Raw genomic sequence first — 16552 nt, forward strand, 5'->3', positions numbered from 1 at the left:
CGGGGCTGTCTGTCGCGCACAGCCCAGCGTGCTCCTCACGCTCGGATATTAGCAAAGAGCATGAGCTCCCGAAGAAAGGGCAGAGGTGCGATTTAGCAGAGCTGGAGGGGCAAACGCTGAGGTTACAGCTCTGGGCACGCTGCGCTGTGCAGGGGGATTTTACTGGCACATGCACGGAGCAAACATCCTGGGTTCCTGCTGGGCTTCTGATCCCCTCCTCAAGGACAACAGGTTTAGTCGACAAGCACGACCAGGGTGAAGGAGAAACACAGTCACAGGAAATAATAGATTTGCAGCCTGAGATGCTGGGCCAGGACACAAAGCACCTGCCCTGGAGTTCACGGTCCCCCCAGAGCTACATATGGGCCAGCAGGGCTGGGATGTGTGAGACTGTGGGGTCAGGAGCCATGGGCCTGGGAGCTGTGGGGCTGGGATCCATGGGACTATGGGCCTGGGTTCCGTGGGGCTGGGAGAGATTGGGCAGCTCACACATCACCCTGCTCATACCCTGTACCCAGTGCACTACAAAGGGATCCCCACAGCCTGTACCCCTGGGGTCTGCAATCAAACAGCACATCTGGTGCAAGGCAGAGCAAAATGAACCATGGGGAGAGGGGAAGGAGCAAACACGCTTCACAGAACACAGGGCTCCTCGGAAACTTGTCCCCAGTGGCGCTGGAGCAGCTTCGCTATTAGCATTTCACAGCTTCACCCATGGTTGTGGTTGTTTGCAGATCCTGCCAGCTCTTCCCCTCCTTCCCTGCCTCTTTGTTCCTTTGCCTTGCTGCCTCACAGGTGGTCAAAACGATAATGCTTTGATAATTTTTTTTTTCCATTTAATCAGTTCTCATTTTTGTCAATTCTTCACTTGTATCTTCCTGTCTAGGAGGCTGAAATGAGGCTGGGAGCTGTGTAATTGTTACCTCTTGAAGAGTCTCAAGCAAAAAGTTTCAGGGGGATTTTTGCTCTTTCCTCCCATACTCGGCTTTCTTAAAAAAAAAAAAAAAAACAACCAGAAAATTTTATCATGGAGAAAATTTTCTTTTTCACAGTCCTTTTTCATGTCAGTGGGAAAATATTGAGTGCTCCCTGCTCTGTTTTTCTGTGGTTGCTATTTTTACCTTTCCAAAACCCTCCATCTTCTCTCTATTGCTCCCGTCTGCTAAATTTCCTTGTCATTTTCTTTCTTGGTTTCTCTCCCAGTTTCCAACTCATACAGTGGTGCATGAATATATTATAAACTCTGGAAGGAGGAGGCGATCTCTTCAAGTACATACACATTTCATCCCACAGTGGGCAACTGGTTGCAAACTGGGGTTTGACCTCATATTGAAACACCTCCACCTGTAACCTGTATCAAGCATGGAATACATTAATATTGGGGTGCTGAGTTACTGTTATCTCTGCTGAAGGACAGTGGGATTTCAGCGAACAGACACTATGCAAGAGAGGGCCTGAAAATCTCCAGCACTTTGGGTGTCTTGCATAAGATTCAGAATATTTAAAACTCCAATTAAAACTGCTGAAATAAAAGCAGCATTGGATACAGGACTTATAACAAGATTCAACGTGCTGTGGGAAATGCTTTAAAGGTGACCTGCAAATCCTCTTTAATTGCTCTGCTGTTGCAAGAGATTCTGTGTGCCCTCAATAGCAGGGCTGGTGAGGACATCTGCTATAAGTTTAAAACAGCAAAAGTAAGTCAAAGTTGGAGGGTAAATTCCTCGGAGGTGTGGCTGTGCTGAATCACAGCTCCAGTCTTCTGATGAAGATGCAAGTCCTAAATTGCTACCTAAAACAAGGCAGGTTGGTCCCCTCCCTCCATCCTAAGCTGTCCATGGAGCTACCAAACTTTCCTGTCACCCTGCACGCTTGTATCCTTAGGCTCATTCCAGCAGATTCTGCAGGCACTGGTGGGTGACTCCTCTTACACAGGCAAAAGGCAGGGGAGGCTCTGAGCATCAAGGCTTACATTTTGAACATTTTGTGTTCAAAAGAAGAGGGAAGATGAGGGCAGAAGGGACTGCAGAAGATGCAGATAAGAGGGGTGAGGGATGCTCACTGCCTCTGTCCTGGTGTGGCTGGTGAAGGATCTGGGGAAATGATTTACACCCAGAGCCATAAAAATATTCAGATAGCACAGGCCCCAGTGGAGTCAGGGCCTTAGGGACTCCTGGTCACATAAATATCTCATGGGGACAGCAGCTTCTCTCTGGTCGGGGACATACAGGACAAATAAAAGGCCAGTCAGGAGGACTCAGTCATATTTTAGGGATGCTCAGATGCTGCATCCACATAAGGAAACAGCCAGGCCAGAACATTATCTCTGGGATGCAGTTGGGAAAGGGAGGGGATACATTATCTCATTGGCCTGAATGCTCCTCTTTTCTTTCCTCCCCCAGAAAAGCTGCCAAGAGTAAAGATCTCTCAGGAAATAAACTCCCACTCCCTTGTTCTCACCATGTGCAAAGGGGATGATGCACCATCCTGGCATGGCTGGGTGGGCAGGGGACAGCAACACAGCTCCAGCCCTACCTGTGCTAGCACGAGAAGTACTTTCAAAAGGGGATTTTGTATTATTGTTTTTATAAACACGGAGATCTTCCTCTTGAGAGGAGGCAGACTCAGCTTGGAGGTGGGGGGTGTCAGATACTGCTGTCAAATAGGCTCAGAAACAGACACACATGGATAATACATGCCAGACAGTTTGTCTGACAAATTATTGTTTCTGCTGTCACTTAAATTGTTCCATACGTCATCTTCCCCTCCCATTTCTGTTTCAACCAAACCTGCCTAGAGATGACACTTCTTCCAGCCCTTCTAATGACTAAACCACTTTAAAACTCAGTTTGCTCCATTCATGCACTATGAGAGGGACCCATTTTCCTTTGAAGTTGTGGATGGCCAAGAGAAGGGAAATGACAGGGATGCTTTTCTTTTCCTGCTCTCTGTTGTACCTGATACTACAGAAATAACTATAATTAAAATCAAAGAGCTCAGGAAAAGGTGAAATGCAGCTCCTGTGTTAGCTTTTGGCAACAGGGTAGGTGGAGCAGAGACTGGTGTGGATCTGTGTAGGAGAGTAGTCTGGGATGTAGGGCAGTGGCCGCAGGGTATCCAGGCTCTGTGAGCCCTCATGGCTCAGTGGGTCTGCTCACAAGCCCTGCAGAGCATCTTGATCCAACATGCTATTCCTTCTGGTCAGATTAATGCACTTCTAGAAGCAAATTCAGCCTCTGGCAGCAGAAGGTGAAAAGGAAAAACCCATGTTGCTGCAGAGCTGTTCTGCTTGCCTGATCCCAGCCTATGTGCCCAACCCTGCACCTCTGCCAAGACTCCTCTTGTAGCGTGTCTGACCACTGCACATGGAGGAAAGGAGCTCTCACTGGGGCTCTGCTCTCCTGCTGACCTCCATTCCCTCTGGGACACCAGCTTGTGCAATAGCAGCAATGAAGTGACTTGTGTCCAAGCCCAGTGGCAACCCTTACCACCCAGGAAGAGGAGCTGCAGGTCCACAGCAGTAGCTGCAACAAGGGTATGGGAAACATGGAGACAACTTGTGCCACCAAAGCCCATGGAAAGTCTGCCTCCAGCTCTGGTCCAGCAATTCTGGATGGGAGTTAGCTGGCAGACTCAACACATTGGTGCGTGAAGCCAGGAAAATTTGCTTTCAGGAAATTCTTTCCAGGAAAGTGCCCCCAGCTCTTCTATCCTGCAAACCATGCCTCATGTCAGGAAATCACCGCTAAAATATTCACATGCAGAAAGCTCTCAGCATCCCTCCATCAACTCTTGACACTCCTGGGCCTCCTACAGTCCAGCCCTGACCATCAGCACTGAGGCAGCAGTACCACTAACAGAAAGCAGTGGAGTAAGGCAGAAAACAGCTCTCATTTTGATGCTGGGCCCATCCATTTCTCCCCTCTGTGATGTCAAGGTGAATTTGGTTGTTACGGAGCGAGTCAGTCCCCTTGTGTTTCCTCCTGCCAGGAGCCTGTGCAGGTGAATTACAGCTCAACACGAATCCTGTCTCCATCTAGTACCCTGAAGGTTATAAATGTCTGACTGTTATTAGGCAGTTATTGTCTGAAGCCTTTCAAACAGCAAAAGGAGGGCTTAAAAATACCTCTAAGTGCCACAGCTGCTGAAGGAGTGTGCCAGGGAACAGGCATCTATTTTACTGCATCGTTCCTCCACCAAGCCTCCCTTTTCCTGGGTAAACGTGCCCCCATGAGGGTCTTTTAGGAGCAAAACAGTTCAGTGTTTCTGCTCATTCCGGCTCCAAGATTTGCAATTACTGCAGAGAGAAAAGGCTGTGCATAAACCCCAGTTTGAGGTGGGGATATGGAATTTCAATCTGTGCTGTGCATAACAGGAACCCAGGCCGGGATGAATCATGCTATGTTACTTCAGTTTTTAATTTTTTTTGCACTGCGTAGGTTTTTCTGGGGCATATTCCATCAGGCACATAATGGTCAAATTCACTCTGAACGTTTATTACACGGTTAGTCTATGGTACACACACTTCAGATGTCAGAGTCGGTAACAAAGTGGGCTTAGCACCTTACAAACCCTTCCATCAGTTCTGTAGATTGCCATAAATTTTCCGAGTTCTCTTTATCACAGCATTTGACTACTATTTTTTTGTTAGGCTTGTTGGTTCTGAGGTATTTTGATTAAAACCGTACTGAGTAATTTCACCTTTTTTCCTTAATAAATACACTCATTTGTAAATATCCTAGGAATTTTTTTTCTGTCCTCCCACCCAGGAATGCAAATGGCCATTATGTGCTCCCCAAGGTATCTCCAAATAACCCTTCTCCTTTTAACCTTAGGATTTTATTGTGTTAGTTGCTAGGTAACTGAGTAAGATTTATAGCCATCTATTGTTAATTTTGAAGGCGGTCTTCAATTTCCCTGTAAATAGCATTTGGGAGTTGGAGTCCACACCAATAAAAACTTGGAGCTGAGACCCGCTCTGTGGAGAGGAGCACCTGCTATGAAACGCGAAGCCAAGTGGATACATTAAACTTACCCCCACAAAAAGGGCCCTGCCCTCTCAAACCGGGTAGGTTGGGCTCTGCTGGGGTGCTGGAGGGACCCCGTGCACCCCGGCCTCTGATGCTGGCATGACAAAGTATCAGCAGGCTGTGCATCTCGCTTCCCTCCCTCCTGCTCCTCTTCCAACCCCCTCCTCCTCGTCCTTCAGGCTGTTACTCACTCCCTGAAATGAGATGACAGCACTGCAGCTTTTCCCAGAACTGGATTTCTTTGCTGTCGAGCTCAGAAGTCCCCCGGCACAGCTCTCCCTGTCTGTCTGACAAGGGGTGGGTGGTGGATGGCCTCGGTTCATGCAGTTCCTTAATGCTTCTCAATTTGAGGCTAAACAAAGCAATCAAGTGGGGCTCTGCCAATTTACACACAACATCCTTGTGCTATAGCAACAAGTAATTTTCTACTATCCCCCCTCACTCCCTTGAGCTCTCTTTTGGTCCGGCAGAATTATTTGCTTTAAGCTGTAAATTCACATTCCGGCCATGCTACTTTTATTTTTCAGGACCATTCCTGAAAATGAGAAAAAACAAATCAGTTTGGGGTAGGTGATGCAGAAGCAGGTGTCAGCAGCATGGCAGGAGGTGAGCTGGCAGGAGTGAACCATCCTGCCCTTCCCTTGCCACGGCGCTGGAAGTGTCACAGATGTCCTTCAGTCCCTCACATTAATCATTCATTTGCCACCCTGCAGGTGGAAAGGTCCTTCTACTCATATTTTTAAAGCTGCTTTACTGTCTCTTCTTTTTGGGAGAAAAAGAGAACAGCCTTTTTCTTACAGTTTCACAGGACTGAAACCTGCTGATAAATAGGGGAGTGAAATACCTGGAAAAGCCAGGCTGCTGGTAGAAGCTCAGATCACCAGACACTAGGTAGCTGCTCAAAGGGAAAAGTTAGAAAACTTTGTCTATGGTCCCTGAGATGACAGAAATTGTTTCTTATATGGCCACCGACATTGTCAGGTTTTACATTGGTTTTACCTACTGGAGATGCCAGTTCTTTACCCAGGGCAAAGAGCCCAGGATCTGCCTGCTGTCAAAACCTTCTGATTCTCACAAGTTAAATGTTTCCATACATTTAAGTTCTTGAAAGGCCCAAGCCACTGGGAATGATCAAGTGAGGAAATGCCATTAGTGAACTCTGAATGCAAGTCATACCTGGAAAGCTTCACATACCACTTACACAATGTGGAGAAAAGCCGACGAAGAGGAGGACATACTCAGGTTATCTTGGGTGTCAGCCTCTCCCAGAGCAGCTCCCAAGGGTTATTCCAGGTGAGCAGCAGCACAAGGCACACCCACCGTGTTTTCCACATAGAGCGGGATGAAGCTGTCGGTGTTGACAAGAGCTGTTGAAAGGACTCGAGGACACCCCACTTTTTTTATGCAATTCAGTCAGCAGAATTTAGAAATATCTCTGAAAAGTGGATCTGAAGGGCATCACCTCTCCCTTTGCCCTACCTGAATGGAGCAGCAGCTCAAGTGAGAATCATCAGAGAGATCTGCTGGGGTTTCCTGAGATCACCTGTGCCACTGATCCAGGTGGACTGTCCCCTGAGACAGTTTGAAGAGACATGGCATGCTCAGGGATCCCCTGGGAAGAGAGCAGTGAAGGAGAGAGGAAGACAGCAAAGTGTTTCAGCAGCTGAGCCCCAGCACAAATGAGAAGAGAGGCCAGAGCCTTCCTGCTCCCTTAGACAAGGCTCAGACTCAGGGTGCTGCCCCCCTGTGCTGCCAGGAATCAAACCTGCATGGCCACTGCTGCTCTGTGCCTCCTTCCAGCAGCTCAGCAACCTGGTTTGTTATTCAGTTGTTTGCCAGTTCAGCTGTGCTGCGTTTCCTGAAGAAGGGCAGGAATGCACCAGTGGGTACCTGCTTGTTCTAAGCTCCAGCAGGGCACCAGCCTCAGGGGCAAGTGCAGAACTACACACTCCTCACCACCACACATCTGGCCCCTGCTGCAAAGGGATAGTCAAACCTGGGACAGCAAGCTGAGACAACTTCATCTGGGGAGCCCAAGCCATGCATGAGACCAGAGCTCCAGCCCCTGGCAGCATCTGGTACCTGCTTGCATCCTCTGCTGCAGGCGGCTTTGCTCCCACCTGCCAGGGCAGGGGAAGGGGGGTTCAGAGGCACCACTTGTATTTGCCAGTCATAGCAACTAACCTGGACGTGTCTGCTCTTGCCAGTGAGTTTGCAGGGAGCCATTCCCACTTCCCTGCTACGGTGAGCGGGAGCAATGAAAGCGTTTCACAGCAAATGCTGCTTTCTGTTCTGCGTGGGGCTGGGGAAGGCAGGCAGCGAGCAGTGAATAGCTTCAAAGAGGAAGGTCAGCAAGCCAGAGAGGGTGGATTAGAAAAGGACAATGCAGCAAAGAGCTGATTAATTTAATTGCTCATCTGAAATGTAGTTGCAGATTAAAAGAAGGATGAAGAAGTTATAAGCATATGAATGGAGCGAAGTAATGATTTTAAGGGAGAGAATAGGCAGAGCCCTGCCTCCCCCTGCACCCTCTGCCCCATATACAAAGAGGTTTGTATTCAGAGATTACTCCAGACTTCTGGCTCTTCTCCTCATGCTGTCTCCTCAGAAATGGAGACACTGAATACCAAAAAATGTTTAAGTAGCTGCAGCTTGGTATTGCTGCTGGCAGCTCAGACTGAGTGTTAGAGCCAGGCATGTGCTGAAGCCTGTGAGATGTAACATGGAAACCATTCTGCTCCCGACAGAACTGAGATTTTCTTGGTGCAAATGGATTGACAGGCATGGTCTCAGCCTCTGCATTTCATATGCAGCCACTGCCTTGGAGGACCTGGAGCAGCTTCCCTTGGCTTAAAATTGTACCTACAACAGATCTCCCTGTGCTTACAGTCAACAAATCACATCTCCAAACACTTCAGAAGCAATATTTATAACTAGAGAGAGGCAGAAGTAATTTCATGGAAAATTTCACAGGTTTGTTGTTTGTTTTTTTAAAGCAGAACAAACAAACAGAACTTCCCAGAAAACAAAGTATAAAAAGCATCTGGGTTAGGTCAAAACACTGTTCTTTTCTCCTTTTGATTTTTTTTTTTTTTAACTGTGCCTTATGTTTGCTAATATAAAATAGCTGAAAAATTAAGCCAACTTTGAAGTGGAAACTCAGACTCTTCTGTGAAGGCCAAAAATAACTTCTTAGCATTCTCCATCTCGCTATTGCAAAGAGAGGTCAGAAACTTGTCAACTAAATCTGCTTCTGGAAGGCTACAATTCCGATTGCCTGGATCACTCCACAGGCAAAAATACTCAGAAAATATTGGAGTGAGACCGAGAGGCACCACTTCTGGTCATCAGCTCCTTCCTCCTGCTCAATACAAGCTGGAGAGCTGCCTCCAGGAATTTGTACCGCAAAGGAACTCATCCCCTCCCACTGCATGACCAACAGCTACAAAAGTTGGTGACTTCTGGATGAACTCAAATTGTGTCTCTTACAACGACCTGATTTGAAGAATTCTCCATTTGAACAGTTCAGGAGATGGGAGAACTTACCACATGGGCCGAGCTGCTTCAGCTGTTAATGACTCCTGGGTTGGGTTGAATTTCTGTGCCTTTCTTTGCCTGGTAATGAAAGAAGTGTCTCACCTCAATGCTCTTCCCCAGCAGAATGTTTTCTTCTAAGTCAGCCCTCAGATCATCTGTTTGGGAAGAGGAGTTGTGTTGGAAAGACCCACTGGACCAGGTCTGGAAGTGCCTCAGTGGAAATTTTTTTTTCCCCCTCTTTGGTCTTTTCTGCCTCTCTGCACTTTTCAATACAGTAAGTGTGGCTATGTGGAGAAGGTTTTTTAGCAAATGTCCTGATTTAACACTAGTTCCTTGAGATGTGTGTTTTCCAGCAGCCTTCAACAAAATGCATTTTATTTTCCTGTAGTGGAAAAATGCCCGTTATTGGGGCAGAAGGCTGAAGAGATGAAGCAATCACCTCTGTCTCTGAAGCTGTACAAAAAGGCTGAGGAACAGTGCTGCAATTTTCATAGAATAACAGGACTTAAAGCACTAAAAATGTTAAAATGACTCTGTTATTACACAGGGCTGGAAGGTTAAATATGATTCAGGGACTGTGCACACACCCTTGTTGGCTTAATTGCACAGCAGCCCATGTTTAAAATATTTGTAATCATTTATTACGGACAAATGATAGAAAATAAAGACACCTTTAAAAGATTGGTCGTTGAAACTAAGAATTGAGCTTTTGAAATAACGCATGCTCTGTTTTCTGCATGTGACAGTGTTTCAGACAGCAAGAGGAAGGAATCCTCTCTCCTTTGGGTTGAAAATTCAGAAGCTGGAAAGGGCTAGAGTTTCCAGCAGTAACAGATCTGCAGCATTTTCTGACACAAAGCCTGAGTAACATACAAGGGAGGACAGAAAATGCAACTTCTTCGCTCTTACCTGCAGTCTCTGGGATTGTGGTGATGTCAGAGTAGCTGCAATTTATCATGTGGTTGTCCTCCTGGGAGCTGATCCCCACATTTGCTTCCTTTTAACCCAAATCTCTTCTACCTGGATTTTCTTGTATATTTGATGCTATTTTTCCTAGCTTAGAAAAGCTGGGTTTTTTTCCCCACATTTCTCTCAGTAGCATTGCCAGTGGTGTGGACCAGGTCCAGTATCCCAGCTCATCCTTCAAAGATGTTTGCAAAATGAACTGTTTCTCTCCCTTATCATCCCATGGCAAAAGATGTCCCTGGTCAATGAAGGCAGCACCAGCTGGTCACCAGACATCTCTGAACAGCTCCTGGGGCACCACTGGGATGTGCCTGTGTATGTTTTGCCCTTTGGGGCACTCCTATACTGGGCAAAAATTGGGGCCCATCAGTCTATCCAACCAGAAGGACATGAGTGGACAGTCAGGGCCATTCTCCAAAGTGGTCCCTGGTCCACAGACTCCATTGTGGGCTTGGGGCAGGGCTGTATATAAACAACATTCTTCCCCTCCCTCATTCCTTTTGCATGGGACAATCAAACAAGGAGCCCAAAGCCTGGAAATAAACACCAGCACAGAAAGGAATGTTTACCATTCAATGTATTATTCCCTTGTGTTCAAAGTATTTTGCCTCTATAATAGCACATCCATTGAAATACGATGGCAAATGCAGCAAGACCATACAGACATGTCTTATGGGTCCTTTCATTTCCTTTTGAGTATAAGCAGAAAGAAAAGAAACACTATACAGGAAAGTGCTTGCAAAAAATACCCCAGTTTGTAGAAAAATAATGGCGTTGATATACAAAACCCAGAGTTGTTTCCTGAACAAGAAATGTCTATTATCTCTGGTCCTCAAAATCTGCTCTATTTAATGATGCCCATTAACGAACCACAGGATCAGTGCTCTGTCTTTTTTTTTCCCTTATAGTTTAATATTTTTTAGGCTTCTCTTGCTCTGTTAATAGCTGCTATGAAACTATACGGCAGAAACAAATGTGTACAGGTCAAAATAATATTTCTTTTTATAAATAGCCATTCACTTCATTAGAGAAAATATAATAAGCCTGTACTTTCTAAGCACCACTGTTTCTTTCTAAAGTTCACAGTGCAATTTTCCCTTTTTCCCTACAGAAGTTATACATAAACAATTATCATTTTTTAAAAAAATCACTATTCCATTACTACTCCTTTCCCCTTTCCCTTTTTCCTCTTTCTCTTTCCCTTTTCCCCTTTCCCTTTTTCCTTTTCCTTTCAACCAGTTCTGTAGCTGCTTGCCTGTGAGATGCCTCCCAGCTGACAGGAACACGTCGATCCCTGACAGTCAGGCTGACAGGTTTCACTCCAAAGGCTGAACACAGCCCAGCACACACATGGGTTATGAATCCAGGGATTGGATCGCTTATCACCACTGATCCAACTGTTTTTTTGCAGCAGACTGATTACACACCCTTTGGGAAGCTCTGTAAAAGACTCACACAAGATCCCGAGGTTGCATTTTTTTGCATCCAAAATGGCAGGAGTTATCTGGAGCAGCAGATAAGCCTCTTTGGTTTTCCAAACTGCTGGCAATTTTGTGCTGAAAAGCTTCCTTTCCTTGTACTTTGTGCTCCTGGCTGCCCTGACATATAAGGTGAGAGGGCAGCATCTTCCTATCACTAAGTAAAATTGTGGAGAAAAAGATAAGGGACATAGTCATAGACTACAAAAATAATCTGGTCACATCACCCCCGTTCAATGTGCTACGAAGCTCTGCGAAAGCGTGGCGTGCCACAGGTGGAGGGCTATGTACAGGTAGGAGCCATGGCACCTATGGGAGATGGCTCCTCAATTTATATTAAAAAAAAAAAAGCCAGCACTAAAGGTCTGGCTGTACATGGGATGGCAGAGAGGCAAGGAGCACAGATGCCTTACCAGGAAGATCTGAGGCAACACAGAAGTAGGCGTAAAGCAGCTTGTTTTTGAAGGGAGAGCAGAGTCATCTGTAAGTACAGAGTGATCTTGTCGAAACAAGGCAGCGCCAGCGCTGAAGCCTCCCTTTGCAGATGGTCTGGGAGTGAGTAGGAAGCCAGGGAAATGCTGCAGGTGCCTGCAGTGGAGTCCCCTGGCCAAGAGAAGGGGCGGCTTGGCTGGGCGTGCTGTCCCCCATCCCCTGCCGTGGAGGGAACACGGCAGGGATGCTCTCGGCTTCATGCTAGGATTTTGTGACAAAGTCTGTAAGAAACTGCATCACTTCTGAGTGCACAGTCCAGGGAAACATATGGCCTGATCAGCCTGTCTGGGATGAGTTAATACCCCGCTTCCAGATGGAGCCAGGAAGCACAGTGGCACATGCAATTAGGAGACAAAGATGTTTTTTTTAAAAAGTGAGTTCACTTCAGAACCCTACGGAAAAGGGGCTTGAGCTGAAGATCCATCTGCAGGAATCTTCCTAAACCTGGGGTAGATCTTAACAGATTTGAATTGCCTGACAATTTTTCTGCTTTATCCCCTTTTTCACTGATAAAGGCACTGGGTTAACTAAAACTACAGAGCGTTAATAAATATCATGTTAGCACCAAACCAGTGCTTTTAGCACCGGCCACAGAGGTCATGTGAAATTCAAAACATACCTAAAAGATAAAGATTGCTAATGCAACTAGCACTGTATTCATTGTCATGTTTTCCTTGAGTGCTGTCAGCCTAATCCCTAAAAATAAAATTTAAGCACATCTCGTCTATTTTCCTTACATAAAGACAGATTGAAATGCCAAAAATACCCCTATGCAGATTGTGTAGCACCGTGGAGGGCCAAAGCAGCCCATAACTGAAGGAAAATTACTGATTGAAAGTAAACAACTGAATACAGTGACAATAAAGTATCACTTGTCATAATGCTACATATAATGTAGAGTATACAAAATGCAGTGGTTTGACTGCAGAATTTAACAATAAAAAATAAAAATAGTAAAAGCAGCCTTAATATAATGATTTTACATACAAAAATATTAAATCAAAATAAATAATCCCAAACATAAATATTACACTGTACATTAAGAATATGCAATCTATATACATATAAACAGATACAAAAGTGGAAGGCAGAGGTATTGCATCGCTATCCTTCATCCGTCTCATCTCCGCTGGCTGCTCCCAGAGAACCTGGAAAACACAGACAAGGTGCATATTAGAGTCAGATCATCATCTTCACCCCTGGAACCTGTAACAGAGAGATCAACACAAGAGCAGAGGCAAAGTAGGTGTCAGTGAGGTGGGAAATGTTTCCATTAACACCACTAGGGTTACTGGGTGAGCCGGGGATCCCACCGGGGTGCTGTGTGGAGTGCGTGGCTGTCCCCAGTGCACTCAATGCACAAGTGCTTTTGCAAGCATGGCCCGATCTTTTTCTTCAGGATGTTCTGGGGGAGATTTCCCTTCATGCAGAAGCTGCTGGGAACTCACCATCGCTATAACACCTGGACATCGAGGCCTGTTCCAGATGATGGAGTGCACTTCCCACAGTAACCACCACATCTTCCTACTACTTTGGTACCATCCTGCAGGCAAAATCAGAAATAACATATTAATAAGGGCTCAGGAATTCCACACTTTGGAAGGGCCATATCCAGGTTATTCCAGCCAGGGTTTTTAAGAGAAAATGGCTTGGAAAGAAAACAAATGATGCCTAAATCAATCTACAAAATCACCACTATATTCAAATACACACAAATGTAATTCTTTTCAGTGCTACCAGGTCAGATGGTGGACACAAGTAAGAAAGGGTAGTTTTGATTTATTACATTGGAAGCTGCCCAAGGAGGAGGCTGTTTGGAGGGAAATCTCGAGGGTATCTGCTTTCTCTGATTTGCCCCACACTGAATAATAGCAATGAGTGGAAAACTTGGCTCATGCAAGAGCCGAACCACACTGGGACAATAACAACTCCTCAGCTGTGCCTGAACATGGGAAGGGCATGGGAGGGATATCTGCAGGCAGTACCAAGAAACATCCGTTTGGAAGGCCTGGAGTGGCTCCAGAGACAAGATGGGAGAGAAAGCAATGGAGTGAGGCAAGGCCACTTGCTCAGGTGCCATCCCTCCTCCCCTTCTCACAGTCAGAAGAGGAAAATGTGGAGTGGTCCTGAGATTGGCCTGGTCTCCAGGTGAGCCCTGCAAGCACAGTGCAACTCTGGGCTTGAGTTAGGAGATCAATATCTCCATCTGGCCTTCCTTATCCCATTTCTGCAGAGTCTTTCTCCTCTTGGTCATTACAATGGACAGATAGTCCTTGAGGGGAATTCAACCCTCAATTACCAGAAAATTGGACTTAAGCACAGAACAAGCTTGCACAAAGCATTTATTTTTAAACGAGCTCCACCCTGCCCTTGACATTATTGATCTGGGACTGCAGCAGGCTGCTATCATCTCTTCTCACTATGCCATTCTTTCTTCGACTCCTGCGGGCAATTACGCCCTTGGAACAGCACTTGACAGATGCCACCGGGTGATGAAGGATCTTTAAGCAACCCTGTCCCTTAAAGTTTGTTTTAATTCTGCCAGCCATAATGTTCTCTGCAAGCCCAAAGTTGTCTGCTCGGGCTTCTCCTTTCTGAAAGGGAGAACAGCAAAGCACCTGTCAGAACTGACATACAGGGGCTGGGCTGGTCCTCTTCTACCTGCTGCATGGTCAGACCAGCAGCATTTCATTCCCCCCTAAGAGCACCATCACAGATGAGGCTTAGGGGTTCACAGGGCTCCCCAGAGCCAGGGAGACTGAAAGCAGTACAGGGGAGAATATTTTGCAAATTGCTTTTTGTTAAATGATTACAGTGACCTCCTTTGGTGAGTTTTAACAGGGGCAATCAGGATGACTCACATGAAGTAACAACCAAAAAGCAGTCCTGGGTTTCTACCATTTCAGAACATGACACAGAAGCAACAGAGTGAAGGCACACAGTGAGGGAGGTGTCAATGGGCAGGCAAATTAAGCAGTACAAGTTCAAATTTGGCTGTGGAGTCATTTTGAAGGGCTGCCTGGCTTAGCCTGAGGCCTCCAGTCAGCAGAGCCATAGGCAGTGGCAGGGGATGGTGCCGCTGCCAGCACACCTCATGCCACTTGAACTTGAGTGATTTGAGACTCCCTCAAGAAGACGAGCCCAGCCCAGCAGGAAGGTCCACATCCTCCACACTTTATCAGCGATGTTTTGGGAGCAATTCCTACTCAGGGCAGTTGCCTGGCACCAGACCCTCTCCAGCAGGTCCAGCCCTGCTCTGCAGCCCTGACCCCGCACGCCCTCGTCCTGCTGCCCGGCCCTGTGATGCATGCTCCATGATGGACATGTCAGACAACTAATTAAGGATATCTCTTCCCCACAGCACTCAATGTTTTCAGCTTCACAGTTAATCAGGCTCACTAATTAATTGCAATAACTCTGATCAAGTTAAACCCACAAGGGCCTTTCCGCCCCCACCACTGTTACAGGCAACACTTTAATGTCAGATGTTCACTTTTTGTTAGTCTCTATTGGAAGATGTTGCCATGAATGACAATGTGGTGATTAAAAACTTCTGACGAGCAGGTATAGCCATAATTTAAGTTACAACTTACTGGGGATTTCTGAATTTCCGACACCGCGTAATTCCCTTGTGAGAGCCACCTGGCTGTTCCCATTAGGGACAGGCCTGTCCCGTACAGGTCTATGCTGAAGCGACCCTGAAAAACAAGAAGAGCCTGGTTATCCCAAAACACTGTGCTTTGGCCTCCTGACATGCCACGGTATCACTTTTCTAACAGGATTTTGCCAGCAATGTTTCCCATATTTTCCATCGCTGTGACCGTGATTAGCCCATTGTACAAATCACAACATTAGGAATTTCCTTCTGCTTTGTGGCTCCAGAAAAGGAGGGACTGCAGCTTGCTTTTGAACTGCTTTTTATTCCCAGGTTTTCACTGCCTTACCCAGGTTTTGCACTGTTTTTTCCTGGTTTTGCAGTGCTTTTTCTCTGCCAGCTGAGGGCATTCTTGGCTTTTCCATGGCAAACTGCGGAGCCTGAGGTGCTCCAGCAGCTGATGGGAAGGGTCTCCAGGGATGTGATGCAGCCGCTGTCACTGCTCCCTCCTCAACTGGAGAGGGCACACTTGTCCATATTTTCCTTATTTTTCACTGGGCTTTTCATTGTTTGGGTTTTTTGTTTGTTTGTTTGTTTTTCCACAGACTTCAGCAAAATAAAACCTGCTTATTTCTTTAAAACACTTCATTCCACCTTTTCTCAAAATGGAAAATTTAGGAGCATGCTGGCATCCAATGCTCAGCCCCCCAGCCCTCCCCTCGCCCCCCCCCATGGCAGACTCCAGCCCTGCCCATTTCTGGACCCATGGAAGAATCTTTTGGACACATCCCCTGGCTGACCCACAGCCCAGCACAGCCATGAGGTACCAGATGGCTGTTAGCTCTGCTCCTTGCACTTACTGCCTTGGGAATGCTGATTTTCTGAGAGGACCAAACTGTCTGGGTCAGGTGGACGGATATTAACATTCATGAGCATTCCTGAGGTAAGAAGTCAATCCCTAAGCCGCTGAGCTGTGCAGAAAAGTGTCAGCTCCAAAAGCAGGGAGCAAATGAGATGGAGAGGTTTGCCCTCTGCCGTCTGCTGGTGCAATTCCCTGCATAATGCCATTTGCCACTATGGTCCATCCCATACTTTGGACTATCCAAACTTATCACTTATCATCCCCCAGCCCCACAAAAGCTAGGCGTGCTGGGGACATGCAGCAAAGCCATCTATAACACAATGTTGTCTCCTAAAGACTTTCAAAGAGCATATTTTTTCCAAGAAGCTGGGATAGATGTTCTACATTACCTTCTAGAGCTACTGAAGAAGCAACTTAGCCTGTGTCCTATCCCGTACTTTCATGGCTGGGCATTTTGTGGTGCTGGGACAGGCTGGATTTGCCCTGATGCACAGGCACCACCTTCATTTTGTCAGTGTTTTCACAGCCCCAAAGTGGGATCAGTGATGGTCCCATGAGGCTGCTGTCAAAATAACCAGCAGGATGTGGGGAC

General features: G+C 46.5%; 1 protein-coding gene across 4 annotated transcripts in view; it reads right to left on the minus strand.

The window, feature by feature from the left end:
• Positions 1-10767: 10767 nt before the first annotated feature.
• ADAMTS9 (ADAM metallopeptidase with thrombospondin type 1 motif 9) overlaps positions 10768-16552 on the minus strand; it is an 84966-nt gene continuing 79181 nt past the window's right edge. For 3 of the 4 annotated variants that reach the window (XM_027892417.1, XM_027892420.1, XM_027892421.1), the window contains 3 exons: positions 15097-15201; positions 12952-13046; positions 10768-12651 (listed from right to left, as the gene is read on the minus strand). In XM_027892417.1, coding sequence (XP_027748218.1) covers positions 12957-13046; positions 15097-15201 — 195 coding nt within the window. In that variant the 3' untranslated portion in view covers positions 10768-12651; positions 12952-12956. Of the gene's footprint in view, positions 12652-12951; positions 13047-15096; positions 15202-16552 lie in introns of those variants that run through there. The other variant, XR_003572185.1, reaches the window with a different exon arrangement.

The sequence above is a fragment of the Empidonax traillii genome, unplaced genomic scaffold (assembly GCF_003031625.1).
Source record: "Empidonax traillii isolate 1590-97213 ecotype Southwest subspecies unplaced genomic scaffold, ASM303162v1 scaffold351:size1117198, whole genome shotgun sequence".
In the NCBI taxonomy this organism is placed as follows: Eukaryota; Metazoa; Chordata; class Aves; order Passeriformes; family Tyrannidae; genus Empidonax; species Empidonax traillii.